The sequence below is a fragment of the Plecotus auritus genome (genome assembly GCF_963455305.1).
Source record: "Plecotus auritus genome assembly, chromosome: 2".
NCBI classification, from domain to species: Eukaryota; Metazoa; Chordata; class Mammalia; order Chiroptera; family Vespertilionidae; genus Plecotus; species Plecotus auritus.
In genome coordinates, this window is record NC_137771.1 from 185,600,985 (window position 1) to 185,619,688 (window position 18,704).

General features: G+C 38.3%; 1 protein-coding gene across 4 annotated transcripts in view; it reads right to left on the reverse strand.

Annotated features, from left to right (window-relative positions):
• Positions 1-18,704, reverse strand: part of YEATS2 (YEATS domain containing 2) — a 98,133-nt gene that overhangs the window by 48,345 nt on the left and 31,084 nt on the right. For all 4 annotated transcript variants that reach the window (XM_080655342.1, XM_080655344.1, XM_080655345.1 and 1 more), the window contains exons 5-8: positions 17,119-17,364; positions 14,832-14,947; positions 5,893-6,054; positions 2,696-2,807 (exon numbers count right to left, since the gene is read on the reverse strand). In XM_080655342.1, the coding sequence (XP_080511468.1) occupies positions 2,696-2,807; positions 5,893-6,054; positions 14,832-14,947; positions 17,119-17,364 (636 nt within the window). The remainder of the gene's footprint in view (positions 1-2,695; positions 2,808-5,892; positions 6,055-14,831; positions 14,948-17,118; positions 17,365-18,704) is intronic.

The window sequence follows — 18,704 nt, forward strand, 5'->3', positions numbered from 1 at the left end:
TGCAGGAGGCAGCTGATCGATGTTTCTCTCTCATCGATGTTTCTAACTCTCTATCCCTCTCTCTTCCTCTCTGTAAAAAATCAATAAAATATATTAAAAAAAAAAAAAAAAAGCTAATCAGGAAACAATAAAAGGGTAGAATATAAGATTATGAAGAATAATGGTCTGCAACTAAAAGAATATTTAGAACAAAAATGGAAGAAGCAAAGATGGCTCTGAGGGTTGACATAGAAATGACAGGAAAAATGATACTCTAGTACAAATAAAAATCACATGGTCACAATACAGTTGTTTAAGGTCTCAAGGCCAATCTATAATAATAAAAGGGTAATATGCTAATTAGACTGGATGTCATTCCAGACGTCATTCCAGACATCCTTCCAGATGAAGCTGGGGCTGGAGGAAGCCGGCCGGTCCCGGAGCGAAGCCAGTGCTGGCAGCTGGGGGAAGGAAGGCCTACTCTTGCACGAATTTTCGTGCATCAGGCCTCTAGTTGATACATAATATGTAGTAAAATGAAGTTTTCAAAAAAGTTGACAAGAAATGCTTTAAATACATCATTTTAAAATACTGTGCCTCAATCTTTTACCAGGAATTCTAAATGATATGGACAATACAATATGCAAAACTACGCAAATAACTTCCTTAATCATCGGGATAAGGGCTGGACCCAGTCTACAAAATGGTATGTGTGATGCTTAAAGTAAGATAAAAAGAAAGCAAAACTAATTTAGACCTTCTTCTAAGTAAGTGGGACCATATTTTGCCCCTCTGAACAAAGTGGCAGTAAATTCTTTATTTGATTTGAGTTTTCCTCTGAGGTCAAAAAGCAATCTAATCTCACAGTAATCTCTAGAAAATAATGTGTACATGAAGTTAAGCTGTCTTACAATGGCTGTATAACAAGCAATGGAGGGCAAATTTCAGCATGCCTTAAGATTGAAAAGGTACATTTGTAGAACAAAGGAAACAAAAACCGGATTTTTGCAGATGTACTCAGTTTCATTTAGCTCAGTTTTGGGAGTTATTAATGAGAACAATGTAGTAAGCCACAAGTAAGGGTGCTATGGGAGAAGTTCAATATAAGAAAATGTATACAAGACTACTATAGAGAGGGCCTAGAGGAACATTTTAAAAATAGTCTGTCTTCCAACTATAAATGTTAAATATGTTATTATGTAAAAATACTTTCAAAAAAACATACACAGATAAAAAGGTCATAGGAAATAGTTCACAACATCATTACTTCAATTATATACTCCAACATTTTGGTGTATTTCTTTTGTGTCTTTTTAAAATCATGGTTGACCTCATACTATACATATACTTTATACTCGGTGCTTTTTGCTTACTATATAATGTTAATTTCCCCCCAGGCAGAAAACACTTTGTAAAATGTGACCTCATACTATACATATACTTTATACTCGGTGCTTTTTGCTTACTATATAATGTTAATTTCCCCCCAGTGCAGAAAACACTTTGTAAAATGTAACTTATAATAGCTGCATAACAAACCACGTGGCTATATCAGAGAAGGATTTCTGACAATACAAATCAAAAGTGTTACAACCTTCACCCTGGCCAGGTGGCTCAGTTGGTTGGACTGTCCTCCTGTACACCACAAGGTTGGGGGTTTGATCCCCAGTCAGGGCACATACAGGAAGCAACTGATCAATCCTTCCTCTCTCTAAAAATCAATAAACATATCCTCAGGTGAGGATAAATAACCTGCTATAGTACTTTACATTTCCTAAAACATGTTCACTTCAATTGTTACTTTAGGAGGTAAACATATTCTTTATCCTTATGAGATAAACAGACAAGGCTTATTTCAGGAAATCCTCACCTAATATTGTTGATAGGTTCTGCGACTTTAAGCAAAACATCTATCTATAATAATAAAAGCGTAATATGCTAATTAGACTGGACAGCCGAACGACCTTCTGGACAACCTTCCGGATTAAGCCGCGCTGTGAGGGCCGAGCCCCTTGCACGAATATCGTGCATCAGGCCTCTAGTAGTATAATGAAGCCAAATCTACTATAGGTTAAATGATATATAGAAGAGTTAAGTTCCTATGACATCTCATCATTATAATGACATTGAATGAAACATCATTTTAGGACTTTCTGTATTTGCCTGATTTTTTAAATATATATATTTATTGATTTCAGAGAGGAAGGGAGAGGGAAAGAGAGAGAGAAACATCAATGATGAGAGAGAATCATTGATCAGTGACTTCCTGCACATCCCACATTGGGGATCGAGCCTGAAACCGGGACATGTGCCCTGACCAGGAATCAAACTGTGACCTCCTCGTTCATAGGTTGACACTCAACCACTGAGCTACGCCATCGGGCTACATTTGCCTTATTTTATAGAAAAGTAAGATTTTTAAAAAAACACAGATTAACCACAGGTAACACAATAACAGTGAGCTCTGGTCAGAAATTCAAGTGTTCTGATGATCTGATCTAAAGAACATACATTCAACTGTAAAGTGACCCCTCCCTCCCCCGCAACCTTCAGAGAACAAAGGAGTGTATAGCAGTAAGTATAACACACTCAGAAAGATTTATCCTGCTTCCACTATCCTTCACCTGGCCACTTCTCTCAGAGGACTAACCTACTATGTTCAATACCAGGTGAAAGAGATACTTTATTTCCAGAGAACAATGTTTTGTTACAATACCTTCAGATTATGTATGATATCTATCCGCTTGTTCTGGCTGTCCTTAAAGTGAACTTGAACTCTGACAGGAAACTCACCCCAACCTCTTCTGGTCAGGTGAAAAGGAGGCTCTCTATGGAAGAGCAGATATTTTAACACATTAATCCACATGTAATCATTCTAAAGGAAAAGTTTTCTCCCAATGGATAAGTTAGAAATTCACATCCTTCTGACAATTATTTACATTTCCTCATTTGAAGGTAAATCAGTTTGCTGCTGCATTATGCTAAAATGCTAAATTATAGCCCTAACCCAGTGGTCGGTAAACTGCGGCTCGCAAGCCACATGCGGCTCTTTGGCCCCTTGAGTGTGGCTCTTCCACAAAACAACACGTGCAGGCGCGCACGTACAGTGTGATTGAAACTTTGTGGCCCATGTGCAGAAGTCGGTTTTCGGCTCTCAAAAGAAATTTCAATCATTGTACTGTTGATATTTGGCTCTGCTGACTAATGAGTTTGCCGACCACTGCCCTAACCGGTTTAGCTCAGTGGACAGAGCGTCAGCCTGCGGACTAAAGGGTCCCAGGTTTGATTCCGGTCAAGGGCATGTACACCTTGGTTACGGGCACATCCCTAGTAAGGGGTGTGCAGGAGGCAGCTGATCGATGCTTCTCTCTCATAGATGTTTCTAACTCTCTATCCCTCTCCCTTCCTCTCTGTAAAAAAATCTATGAAATTTGTATTAAAAAATAAATAAATAAATAAATAAAATGCTAAATTATAAAAGAAAAATTTAACTCAAACCTATATTAAATTTTCAATTACTGGATACTTAGAGCTAAGACACTTATCCTATACTAGAGGCCCAGTCCACAAAATTTGTGCACTGGGGCAGGGGGGTCCCTCAGCCCGGCCTGCCCCTTCTCACAGTCCAGGAGCCCTCAGGGGATGTCCTACTGATGGCTTAGGCCTGCTCCCTGCAGAGCGGGCCTAAGCCACAGTCTGGCCTCCCTCTGCCGCCGGCTGATCAGGGAAAGGCACTGCCCCCATAACCCCCTCACTGCTGCTGCCTCTGGCCTCCCTCTGCAGGAGGTGACCTGGCGATCAGGGGAAGGCGACGCCCCCATCACGCCTCTGCTGCTGCCACTGCCAGCCGCGAGGCTGCCTGAGCCTTGGCCTTCGCAGCCACTGCGGCTTGCCTGAGACTCGCCTGGCCCTCAATGTCTGAGGCTCGGGCCCTTGCAGCGGCAGCGGCCATCGGCAGCCTGCCTGAGGCCCGGGCCAGCCCTGGGCAAGTGGCAGCCGCCCATTGCCTCCCCAACACTGCAAGTCCCTGCCCACCTGCACCTGCTGCATGCGCAGCCTGCTGATCAGTTGTTACTATTACGGTGTCCCGACTAATATGCATATTACCCTATTATTAGATAGATAATAAAAGGCTAATATGCAAAGACTGAAGGGCGGAACAACTGAACAACCAGTCGCTATGATATGCGCTGACCACCAGGGGGCGCGCGCAGAACATGGCAGGCGTTAGCAGCAGAGCACGGAACATGGCGAGTGTCGGCTATGGCAGGATGGTAGAGCAGGTTAAGTGGGGGCACCAGACCAAGGCGGGGCACCAGTTGCTGTCATTAGGGTGAGCCTCTGGTGGTTACTGAAAATTCTTTGCTCCCGTGCACCGAGGTCCAGCTCGGCGCTCGCACCCACAGCTAGTGCCAGAGCCACTGCTCGCACCCACTGCCAGCGTCCGGCACCAGTCCTGACCACTCAACGCCGTCAGTGGGTGCAAGTGGTGACTGCCGGCCCAAATCGCCCCTGAGGGCTTCTCCACCTCCCCCTGCTCCTGAAGGGCGATTGGGGCAGCAGCCACTGCTCATACCCGCTGACGCTGACCCTGCTTGCACCCACTGCTGGTGCCAGCCCCAATCACTTCATGCTGTCAGTGTGTGGGAGAGGCGGCAGCGGGAGCAGGGCTGCCGCAGACAGGGGACGGGGGAGGGGCAAGGGGGGCGCGGTGGGAACACAGAGAATGGGCCAAGACCTGCCCCTGTGCCCACCGTAGCCTTGCGGCCCACAGTTTCTTTCAAGGTGCACGAATTCGTGCACTGGGCCCCTAGTACCATATAATCCAGTGTCATTGTTTTCACAGATAATGAACTAGAGTGATTGGATGGCCCAAACAGTGTGGCTCAGTGTTTGAGCTTCGACCTATGAATCAGGAAGTCACGGTTCAATTCCCGGTCAGGGCACATGCTCGAACCCCCGTTAAGGGGTGTGCAGGAGGCAGCCAATCAATGATTCTCTCTCATCATTGATGTTTCTATATCTCCCTCCCTCTCCCTTCCTCTCTGAAATAAATAAAAATATATTTTAAAAAATAAAATTTTTGATGAATGTCACGATAAGAATCAGAATCCTTGATAGTTATTTGACAGACATAGGCTGAAATATATTTTCCCTACCCCCAACACTCATTTATTCCTCCACTCTGGCAAAAACAAAGTAAGTCATGAATACTCTATTTGAAAGTGACAATTTATTTGAATGTATCTGCTAAGAGGACTTAAAAGATATGTTCACAATATGATCTTTCCCAAATAGTGACTATGATTTCAGAGGATAGAGAGGAACTCGTGAGAATGCTAATTGAACCAATGAATTTTCAGTCAGAACCTAATTTGTAAAGGAAAAAGAAAATTTGATGAAAAAAAGACTGGCAAACTATTAATAATTGGTGTTGGATATATTAGGGTTCAATATACTCTGCTTTTGTACATGTTTGAAATTTTCCTTTCTCAAAAATCAATTAAAATATTAAATTTAAAAAAGATAGATGTAAGACTAGAAGCGAAGGAAGAAAAGAAGGGAGAGAGGGAAGGAGGAAGAAAGGATTTCAAGGGAGTGTTTTCAAATTAAATCACTTTTCTTCCACTTGAATAAATCTGCACTTCTTTATTTTTTTATTTTTTTAAATATATTTTATTGATTTTTTACAGAGAGGAAGGGAGAGGGATAGAGAGTTAGAAACATCAATGAGAGAGAAACATTGATCAGCTGCCTCTTGCACACGCCCTACTGGGGATGTGCCCGCAACCAAGGTACATGCCCTTGACCGGAATCAAGCCTAGGACCCTTCAGTCCGCAGGCCGACGTTCTAGCCACTGAGCCAAACTGGTTAGGGTAAATCTGCACTTCTTTAAACTCAAGTATGCTTACCTAACTTCCACAAGGTCATTTGGTTTATAGCTGGGATGAAGGAAGAACCAAACTTTCTTGACAAAATGATTAATGCTGGGTTCTCTACGAGACCCTCGGACATACACCATCCATTTGTGGGTTGATTGGTCATTTTCTTCTCTCTTATCGGGAGGTATATACCTAGAGGAAAAGAAAAAGAAACTGAATCCTTTTTTTCCTTCAAAAGCCTAATAAAACAATTAACACCTACTTAAAACAAGATTAAAAATAAATTACAAAAAGAAAATGGGAAATTCACAAATATGTGGAGATTAAATAGCATGCTACTGAACCATCCCTGGACCAAAGAGGAAATCAAAGAGAAATAAAAATATCATGAGACAACTGAAAATGGAAATACAACACATCAAAGCTTAAGGGATGCAGCAAAAGCAATCCTAAGAAGGAAGTTTATACCAATAAAAGCCTACATTAAAATAAAAAATCTCAAATAAGCAACCTAACTGTACACCCTAAGGAACTAGAAAAAAACAAACTAAGCTGAAAGCTAGTAGGAGGAAGGAAGTAACAAAGATCAGAGAAGACTAAAACGACAATAAAAAAAGATAAAATAAAAAAATGTCCAACATCACTAATCATCAGAGAGAATCAAATTAAAACCACATGAAATATTACCTCACACCTGTCAGAATGGCTACCATCAATAAATCAACAAACAAGTGCTGGGGAAGATGTGAAGAAAAGGGAACCCTCATGTACTGTTGTAGGAATACAGACTGGTACAGCCGCTGTGAAAAACAGTATGAAGTTTCCTCAAAAAGTTAAAAATGGAACTACCTTTTGACCCAGCAACCCCACTTCTGGGAATATATCCTAAGAATCCTAAAATACCAATTCAAAAGAATATATGCATGCCTAAGTTCATAGTAGCATTATTTACAACAGTCAAGATTTGAAAACAGAACAAGTGCCCATCAGTAGATGAGTGAATAAAAAAGCTGTGATACCTGTACACAATGAAATACTACACATGCATTAAAAAGGAAATCTTGCGACAGCATGGATGGACCTAGAGATTATTGTGCTAAGTAAAATAAGACAATCAGAGAAAGGCAAATACCATATAATCTCACTTACATGTGGAATCTAATGAACAAAATAAACTGACAAAATAGAAGCAGAGGCATGGATACATGGAACAGTCTGATAGCTGTCAGAGGAGAGGGAAAGGGGGTACTGGATAAAAAAAGGTGGAGGGATTAGCCAAAGAACATATACGCACAACTCACAGACACAGACAACAGTGTGATGATGGCTAGAGGAAAATGGGGGGCACAGAGGGGCTAGGTTGAGGTGGGCAAAGGTGGGGAGGATGAGAACACCTATACTAATAAAAGGTTAATATGCTAATTAGACCAGATAGACCAGGCGTCCTTCCAGACAAAGCCGTAGCAGCTGTGAGGGCTGGCAGCAGCAGCAGCAGTGGGGTGATGGGGGCGGCCAGACTGCAGCTTAGGCCCACTCCCGGACTGTGAGAGGGGGCAGGCCAGGCTGAGGGACCTCTGCCCCCGCCACAGTGCACGAATTTTCGTGCACCGGGCCTCTATTTTGTAATAATGTCAACAACAAAAATAAAATAAAAAAGAAAAGATACAAGAAATTAGGAGTTGTTTTTTTGAAAACATAAAATAGAAAAACCTTTAGCTACAATTATCAAGAAAAAAGAGAGGACTCATATAAATAAAATTACAAGTGAAAGAGGAGATGTTGCAACTGCTATCACACAAGCACAATGAAATTATGAACAATTATATGCCCCCAAATTGGACAACCTAGAAGAAATGGATAAATTTCTACTACAGCAAGACTGAATCATGAAGAAATTGAAAATTAGAACAGCACAATTACTAACTAGTAAGGAGATTGAATCAGTAATCAAAACACTCCCAACAAAGGAAATTCTAGGACCAGATGGCTTAGAGTAAATTCTACTAAATAAATGAATGAATGAATGAATGAATGAATGAATGAATGAATGAATAAATAAATAAATAAATAAATAAATAAATCTATCCCACTAGTTTATATACACCGAGTGGCCAGATTATTATGATCTCTGAACGCACAATAATCTGGCCACTCAGTGTATATCCTATATAATAAAAGGCTAATATGCAAATTATCCCCTCAACCAGAAGTTCAACCAGCAGGCACGCCAGCCAACCGCCCATGTCTCCTCCCCCTGGCCAGACCCCACCCATGCACGAATTCATGCACTGGGCCTCTAAAAAACACACACACACACACACACACACACACAAATATATATATATATATATATATATATATATAGTGGCCAGATTATTATGCGTTCAGAGATCATAATAATTTGGCCACTCAGTGTATATGCATACATATATTAGTATATATATACACAGACAATGAAAACAGTGTATCAAAGAGTTATCTGCACTCCCATGTTCACTGCAGCATTATTTACAACAGCCAAGATAAGTAAACTTAAGTGTCCATCAACAGCTGAATAATAAAGATGTGATTATAAATACATACAATGGAGTATTATTCAACCATGAGGCATGAAAGAAGGCGGCCTGCATTTGTGACAATATAAATGGACCTTGAGAGCATTGTGCTAAGTGAAATAAGTCAGAAAGAAAAAGACAAATACTGCATGGTATCACTTACATGTGGAATCTAAAAAAAAATCAAACTCATAGAAGAATAGAAAAAAGTTGCCAGGGCTGAGAGTTGGGGAAAATACAGAATGGCTGGTAAGAAGATACTAACTTTCAGCTATAACATTGTGAATATAGCTGATAATATTGTATTATATAACTGAAATCTGCTAAGAGAATAGAACTTAAATGTTCTCACAATTATGTGAGGTCATGTAGGTGTGTGAATTAACTTGATGAGAGGAAAAACTTTCAAAATGTATACATATATCAAATGATCACAATGTACACTTTGAATATCTTATATTTTTGTCAATTACATCTTAATAAAGCTGAAATTTAATTTAAAAATTTTAAATTGTAGCAAAACTTAACAGCTATATCACCTAACCAAAGTCTTTGCAGTTAATCCTTTTCTTTAAAAAAAATAAAAATTTTTTTTTTGGTCTAAGGGGCATTCCCCTAAAGTTTGTTTTGTTTTCTGAGTATCACTATGCAATTTAAAAAATTAACCTTGCTTTTACTATCAAGTGGGCACATGATGTAGAAATAACTGATGTATTTTATTCTTGGGTTAGGAACCTCTAGAATTTGGGTTGATTTCATATAGGTTTCAGGGTGCTAGAACTTTGGACACTTCAGGTTCCTACTCAACTGCAGTCAAAAATGTTGCAACTGGCTTGGCCGTTTAAAAGCCAAAACAAGCCATTCCCTTAAGTCCTGCCCATGGTAAAACCAGTATCTTTAGCCCTCCCTTACGCAGTTGATTTTATTTCACAAGGCCCCCTTATTACATTCTGTTAGAAAATATGGTCATAGCCTTCTATATGTCATCTATGCCTATAGTTATCCTTAGTGATGCAGTAGGCCCTGTTGCCTAATCTGGTTCTTCATCAGCAGTATTCTTGTCCAGTCTTGACTCTTTGCTCTTCCATATATAAAAAGCAGCCTGTGGATTTCATGAACCCTGTCAAGATTTAAATCAGAATGTCTACATATCAACTTGAAGAGGAGTGTTATCTTTATTATACTGAGCCTTTCTATCCATGAACATAGTATACTATTAAGTTCTTTTAAGTCTTTAAATAAAGTTTTTATAATTCTTCATGAAAAGCTTACATGTCTCTTATTTACTGTATTTTTATTGCTATAGTAAATACATCTTTTAAAATCACGTTTTCTAATTTTGTGGCTGTCACACAGAAACAACTGGTCTCTATACTGATATTATATTCAACAACCTGGTGAAGTTCTCCCATTAACTCTAAAACTTTATCAATTGTTTTATATTTTCTTATGTAGACAGCATCATCTGTTAATGACATTTTATTTATTTTTTAATCCATATACTTTTAATTTTTTAAACAGGACTCCATTAGTATCTCCAAGAGCAATACTGAATAGGAGTAGCGGCCCCAGACATTTCTTGTCTTGTTCCTAATCCTAACGGGAAGACTTAAATTCACCACTGAGTATAAAATATGCTGTAGGTTTTTCAAAGATATTCTTTATCTGAGTTAACTAAATTCTAAGTCTGCCATCAAGACTTATCACAAATGGATGTTGAGTTTTGTCAAAGGTTGTTTTTGCATTTTTGATCAAGTGTTTATCTTCTTTAATCTGTTAATGTGTTTATTATACTTATTGATTTCTAATGTTAATTCCAACTTGCATTTCTTGCTCACGATAACCATTTCTATAGTTACTGAATTCAGTTTGCTAAGATTTTGTTCAGTATTTTTGTATCTATAAGTGTGATGTCCTATAATTTTTCTTTTCTTATGAACTCCCTGTCAAGCTTTATGAACAGAGTTAGGATACCCTCATAATGTAAGTTGATAAGTGTTTTCTCTTTGTCCCCGGAAGATTTTGTATACAACTAGAATTATCTATTCATGCAGCCTGTAAAGCAATCTAAGCCAAGTGGTGTGGTTTGGTTTTGTCACAGGAATGTTAAAAAAAAATCAGTAATTAAATTTACTTAGTAGTTCTATGACTATTCCAAGTTTCCTTTGTCACGTCACTTTTAAGTTGTATTTTTCTAGGGATTCTTCAGTTCATCTAAATTTTCAAATACACTGGCATAAAGACATACATAATTTATCTCTTTAACAGTGTGCAGCATCTGAAGTTATGTCTTTTTTCACTTCTAATATTTATTTGTATCTTTTTTCCTTATTTAATTTCACCATGTTTATGTATGCTGTTTATTTTTTTCTCCTAAATTCTTTGCTTCCCCCACTGCATTGTCTAATTAAAATGCTTAGTTTATTAATATTAAGCTTTTTTTCTACTGTAGTCTTTTAAGACTTTAAATTTCCCTTTATCCCTTTAGTGTTATCCTACAACTTTTGATTTTATTATTTAGTTCTGGTTATTTTAACGTGATTTTTTTCATTGCCTTAATGAGTTTTTGCAAGTGATTTGAATTTCCAGATATATTGGAGGTTTTTTAGTTACCCTATTGTCACCGATTCTAGCTTTATTGCACTAGTGGTCAGAAAAAATACAAGTCCTTTGTTGAAGCCTGCTTTTTGGCTTACTATGTAGTAAATTTTCATAAATGTTCCTTGTATGCTTAAAAATGTTTCTCTTGTGTAATGTTCTATATGTGTGTACTTTAGCTTTGTTAATTGATATTTCAACTTTTTGTATTCATGTAAGTAGTTTGCTGGACGTACCAATTACTGAGAGATGTATATAAAGTCAGTGGTAGTGCATTTGGTAATTTCTGCTTGTGGTTCTATCAATTTTAAGAATTTGTTATCATTTTAAGACTATGTTATGAAGTACACAGAAGCTAAGAATTTTTTTTATCTTCTTGATGAAGAAAACCTTTTACCATTATATAATAAATCTTTACCTCTATGAATGCTTTTGGTCTTAAAGTCTCTTTTGCCTGATATTAATATGTTACACTGGTTTTCTTTTGGTTAGAAACAGCTAGTTATAATTTATCTATTTGCTTACTTTCTTTTCTTTTTGGGGCCAAACTAAGGACATATGCTGGGAGCAAGATCCTATTTGCTTACTCTCAATCTTTCTGTATTTAGATTTCACTGATAAAATTCAGAGATCTGAATTTTAGGTTATTTTATTTCAATATAAGAATTACTATATTCTAACTAGTTAAATCCATATGCATTTTATGACTGTTTATACATTTAGATTTGTTATTACCAAATTACTTTATACTATTTGTCGTTTTTTCTCTTTATATCCCTCCTCCTGTCCCTGCTTGCCTTTTTCTAGAATCAGTTTCCCCCTTTTCATTCATTTTCCACCCCTCCCCTTATTGTTAAAGTTTAAATTTCTATTATCTATTCTTTTAGTTGTTATCTTAGATATTGCAGCAAGCACTCTTAACAAAATCTAAGGTAAATCAATATTTTTACCCTCTTCTAGAACAAAGACCTTACAATTTTCATGCCAATCACTCCCTCTACTTAAAACTTATTAACCAGAATTTTAGTTCTAGCTTGTCTTTAAAAACCCTTGTTTGAAAGTGTCAATGACTGTTTCTACCCAATCTTCTTGTGGCCTGGTGGATCTATCTAGATTTCTAACTTAGACCTTTCCTGGGCTGATCTGTCCTGTACTATATTTAAGACCCCAGCTCTAACACTTCACACAAGCTATATAGTTTCCTTAGCTGAATACATGCTAACTCTAAAATAACCTATAAAACAAATCTAATTGCCTAATCATATTTTATGATTCCATTTAAATACTTTTACATGGACCATTAAGAATCTTTGTTTTTAGTATCCTGAGATTTTATGTACATCTTGTTTGTTATTAATGATCCATTAACTGGGGCCTGGAAGATTCCCACCCACCCCCAATCTGATTTTCCTGCCAGATAATTATTGTAATTCCAAATCCTTTTTTAAATAATTGAATCTAATTACAATTTCCATAAATATATTAATTTATTCATCAAGCAAATATTTACTGAACTCCAACTAATATAAGGTACAAAATAAATAAGACATAGTTCCTACCCAAAAGAGATTCCAATCTGATTGGGGGGAAATGTACAAAAACAGAAAATGACTATATGAAAAAAATGACAAGGAAAAACAGGGGAGATATACCTAACAGGGTTGGAAAAGGGCAAGTAAGACTTTGTGAGGAAAAGCAATCTTCCGCTATTTGAAGATTTATGTCTTTATTCATTCCTAGATACTTGGCAAAAATGTTCACACTCCCAAAAGATAGCATGAGATCATACTGTTAAAAGAGATAGATAGCTCTTTAACTTTGAGGAATTCTGTCTTTAAGAACTGGTCTGCAACCTTCTTCTACAAATTAAAAACATTTCAATTTGGGCAACCAAATAAAACATTTTTAGGAACTACCTACCTAAGTTAAAACTAGGTCAGAAGAAGTCAAAAGTCCCTCTAAACTTATACACATTTACATGCTTAATGAAATACACCATTTGTGTAAAACCTCATGTCTTAGAAATTTTTACCAAGCATAACATACTCTATGTCAAAGATTAGCAGACACACTAAGGCAGCGTTCTCAAGTCTCTGGTATTACTTTTCTTTTAAAACAACTAAGAGTTTGCCTGGCCAGCATGGCTAAGTGGGTCAGCATCGACCCATGAACCAGGAGGTCAGTGTTTGATTCCAGGTCAAGGCACATGCCTGGGTTGTGGGCTCAAACCCCAGTAGGGGGCATGCAGGAGGCAGCCAATCAATGATTCTCTCTCATCATTGATGTTTCTTTCTCTCTCTCCTTCTCTGAAGTCAATAAAAATATATTTTAAAACAAAACAACTAAAAGTTTGAAAAAAAGAATTCCTGAGTTCTCCATTATAATACTACTAGAGGCCCGGTGCACGAAATTTGTGCATAGTGGGGGGTTTCCCTCAGTCCAGCCTGCACCCTTTTCAATCGGGGACTCCTTGAGGGATGTCTGACTGCCAGTTTAGGCCTGATACCACCGCTGGCTCCTAACCGCTCACCTGCCTGCCTGCCTACCTGGTCGCCCCTAAACCTCTCTGCCTGCCAGCCTGATCTCGTCCCCAATGGCCCTCCCCTGCTGGTCTGATCTCACCCTCAATAGCCCACCCCTGCCGGCCTGATCTTGCCCCCAACTGCCCTACCCTGCTGACCTGGTTGCCCCCAACTGGCCTCCCCTGCTGGCCTAATCTCGCCCCCAACTGCTCTCCCCTGCTGGCTTGATTGCCCCTAGCTGCCTCTGCCTGTCTGATCGCTCCCAATGGCCCTCTCCTGCCAGCCTGATCTTGCCCCCAACTGCCCTCTCTGCCTCGGCCCCCACCACCATGGCTTTGTCCAGAAGGAAGTTGGACATCTGGAAGATGGCCGGTCGACCCAGTCTAATTAGCATATTACCCTTTTATTAGTATAGATAGATTATATAGGATAGGCTTGCTGAAATGGCGGGGGCGGGGGGGGGGGGAAGAAGCCTTTTTCAGCAGGAGGAGATGCTCTTGGCAAACAAAAATACATAATCCCTATATCTGGACTGATAGCCAGCCATATGCACTATGCTGCCAAACCGGTCATTAAAAAATTGAACTGCAGCCCTAACTGGTTTGGCTCAGTGGATACAGCAGAGGCCTGCTGACTCAAGGGTCCTAGGTTCGATTCCGGTCAAGGGCATGTACCTTGGTTGCGGGCACATCCCCAGTAGGGGGTGTGCAGGAGGCGGCTGATCAATGTTTCTCTCTCATCCATGTTTCTAACTCTCTATCCCTCTCCCTTCCTCTCTGTAAAAAATCAATAAAATACATATTTTTTAAAAAATTGAACTGCTTTCTTACACCTTACACCAAACAGCTGTTGCCCTTAAAACCCCTCCTCAGCCCCCACCTTAGGTTCTGCCTTTGCAGTTCACCCAGATTAAGTTCTGATTGGTTGGTTTCTAAGCCAGTCAGCATCTCCAGGCCTATCTCCGGGTCTGATCAGAGAGGCGGGGCTGATCAGCAGCCCGTGTGGAGGCCCGGAGAGAAAGAGAGAGGAAAGGGCTGATCAACAGCTGCCACGGAGGCTACGGATCAGACCCTGCTTTTCTGTCCAAGTTTCTCTCCGGGCCTGACCCGCAGCCCCCTCGGCAGTCAGTGCTGGGTCACCACGGCAACAGCACTAACTGCAGGACTGACTTCTGGTTGGTCGAGCCTTCGGTCGTTATGGACCCTGGGTTTTTATATGTTAGAATAAGAGTATGTCTGAGTTCTATTAACATAAATGGATGACTGAAAATGAGACAATTCAACTGGATACTCACTTGGACACATTGCCCACTACTATTGTTTTCTTTACAAAAAGTCGTGAAGTCTCATCTCCTGCAAGATCAACATTCCGATGCTCTGTTTTATGGGAGCCAGTAATACTAGAGGTATCCTGAAAGAAATCATAATTTTCATTTTCAATTTGGACAATTTTCAATAGGCAGAAACTATAAAATCATACAAGGTATGAAATGAATAACTTGCAATTTTTTTATTATAAAATTCTCTGGTTTTGTGGCACCTCAGAGTATAAAAGAATGATTTTACTCTAATTTTTGCATTAGTTGAGACAAAAAGTTTGTACACTATATTTCTACGTGTGTGTATTTAATAGGCATACACATATGCTTTGTCTATGCAAATAGGTGTGGAAGGATACACAAGAAACTAATTACAATGATTACCTCTGGGAAATGGGAAAGGGGAAAGGGCTCAATGGGATTTACTTTCTTTTCAACCATCTATACTATCAAAACATTTTCAATGAGAAGTAATTTAAATACAATAGTTCAAGTTTAATTATGGAGACAGACTGCCAGGGTTTAAATCCTGGTTTTTCCATTTAGTAGATGTGTAATCTTGGGTAATTATTTAACTTCTGTCTCAGTTTCCTCACCTATAAAATAAGGATGATAATAGTTTTTACCTTACATGATTGCTTTGTACAATTCTTAGAAAAGTGCCTGAAACATAGTACTAAATATTTGTTACATAAACATGACTATGTGTATTATATAAAAGATAAATTTCTAAATCCAATGATCAATACAACCTGAATTCTTAATTATAAAAAGAAAAAATATACAGTATTTTCCCAGAAACAATACTGAAAAAGGCAAGTAAACCCAAACATTAAGAGTTCAGATTTTTGAGTAGTGGTATTATGACTGATTTTTCTATTCTTTTTTACTTTTCTGTAGTTTAAATTTTTCAGCAATGAATACATGAATTGATAATAATAAAAATTTCCAATTTCATTTTTATGAAAAAAAAAAAAAAAAATCAAATCCTTGATGTCTGAGTTTGTGAAAAGGAACCCTGAAATGTCTTCTATCATAGAACACGTAGATGAGAAAAACCATCAGTCTCATTTCTAAAGCCAAATGTTGCCCTGGCCAGTGTGGCTCAGTTAGTAGGCATTGCCCCTGTACCAAAAGGTTGCTGGTTCGATTCCTGGTCAGGGCTGTTTCACTGCCACATCAATGTTTCTCTCTCTCTCCTTCTCCCTTTTTCTCTCTCAAAAAGTTTTTTTTTTCTCAATAAAAATTATTTTAAAAATAAACGAAGCCAAATACCATACTAACAAGTTCAGAGTATCTTGAGATGGCAACTCCATAAACTGGCAGGATCAAAGAGCAATAAATGGTTTTCAATTCTATTTATCATTCGTCAAATTTCCTCCAGTTATCAAAGTATCTTAGAATATCAAGTTTCACAGAGTAAAATGCTAAAGAATCACTGCTCTTGCAAATAAACATGACAAGAGTGGAAAGACCTTGGCAAGGTCACAGCATTGCCAACTCCTCAAAATTTCTTTCATATCCATGTGAATGGCACTAGGAGTGGTGCCATATGCAGGGGTGCTGAATTTTAAAATCAGAAAGACATAGGTTTAGCCCTAGCTGGTTTGGCTCAGTGGATAAAGTGCTGGTCTTCGGAGAAGGGTCCCAGACTTGATCCCCAGTAAGGGGCATGCAGGAGGCAGCCAATCAATGATTCTCTCTCATCATTGATGTTTCTATCTCTCTTTCCCTCTCCCTTCCTCTCTGACATCAATAAAAATTAAAAAATAAATTTAAAAATGTTGAAGAACCAAAGAAACACATAGGTGTAGCCCTGGCTGGTTTGGCTCAGTGGGTAGAGTGTCAGCCTGCAGACTAAAGGGTTCCAAATTCAATTCCAGTCATGGGCACATGCCTCGGTTGCAGGCTCGATCCCTAGCCCTGGTGGGGGCATGTGCGGGAGGCAGCCTATCGACATGTCTCTCTCACATCGATGTTTCTCTGTGTCTCTCCCCCTCCTTTCCACTTTCTCTGAAAATCAATGGAAAATGTCCTTGGGTGAGGAGTAACAAAAACAACAACAGAAAGGAAAGACACAGGTTTAGCTCTCGGTTCTGATGCTTGTGGACACATATAACTTTAATCTCATTAAGACTCAGTTTCCCCATCTCTAAAAGGAATATAATTAACTTATTTCCCAGGGTTCCTATAAAATAGGTTAAATGAAATAACATGTACATACTCTAATAAATATAGTTCCCTCCCATCCATCCAACTATACCCTTCCAGTATTTCGACTTGGTCTCTGTTCCATGTTGTTTGAGAGTCTTTCCTCTATATCCATATTGCTGTTATTGTCTTTGTCAGACAAGAAGTCATTGTGTTGAGATAAAGAATCACTTTCAGAATGATTGGCTGATGGAGTTTCTGATCTCTGATTGGCAGGAGATGATGACCTAGATGGCGATTCCAAAAATTTCTTGATAGCAGGATGATTAAAAACCATTGTATCACATGCCTTTGATCCCTGCAAAAGTGAAAGCAATCAAAATAAACTTTAATCAAATTCATCAAAAGTAGGCAAAATTATCTACTTTATGTTCATGCTTAAAATCTTTCAAAATCTCTCCACACCCATAAAATAAAGTCCTAATTCCTTAACATGGTCTGAACCACCAAAACAAGAAAGTGATAAGTAACTATGCAAAGATCTTAACACTAAAGGCTAAAGATACAAGTCCTCTGAAGGTAAATGAAAAATAAAGGTAAATACATAGTAACATATGGTAAGCAAAATTTGACTTTAAAAAAATGTTTCAGTCAGAGTATTGCCCTGATACGCCAAGGTTGCAGGTTTGATCCCCAGTCAGGGAACATAACAGCAAATTGATGTTTCTCTCTCTCTCCCAAATCAGTAAAAAATTTAAAAAAAAAAAGTTTCACATTGCTTTACAACATAGCTAGAACAGCTCTGAATAAAACATCCCTGTAAGAAATATAAAAATATATCCATGTTAAATAGTTCCCACGTAGGAGAAAAATGTAGTATACAATACTTTAAAATTATTAATACTGACATAAACTTTGCCCTCAGTTCAGTACTGAAGCCTAGGGTATTTTTCTGTATCTCGTTAACCTGAATACAAAATACAGTGTGTTCTGTTATATAATATGACACACTGTGCTACGTTCCTAGGAAGCCCAGTTTTTAAAACCTGTGCCACTCATAGTGCAATATACAGATCTTGTAACACAGAAACCCACACATGAAAACTATATGTTCATGTTGACCAATGTCAACCCAATCAATTTAATAAATAAAATTAAAAAACAAAAAAAACCTTGCTATTAAAATAATTGTTTTAGAAAGAAAAAGGAGCCAGAGACTAGTGTTTCAGAATCAAAGCAACAAAGTTGTTGAATTTCAATAATAAAGGTATCTTTTAGAGCTATAAATACATTTTTTACAACAAACTAAAATTATAACTAAATATCACTGAATATATCCTAATCAGAATATAAGATAAAAATCATTACATTTCTGGACCACAAAATAGCACAACTCAAAACTGCTAATGGTAAAAAAAGAAAGAAAAAAAAGGAAACAAAACATTAAATGAATAATCAGCTCTTCAGAATAGCTAAAGTCCTACATCATACAACCCTTAGATCATGATGTCCATTTTGTTGAATACAACAGCAAGCTACATAACAAATGACATCAGAATCTACTCTGGGTTAAACAGTGTCTCCAAAAATTCATGTCCACCCTAAACCCAAGAATGTGACTTTATTTGGAAATAGGGTCTTTGCAGATGTAATCAAGTTCAGTTAAAGTCATTTGGATAAAGGTAGGCCCTAATACCA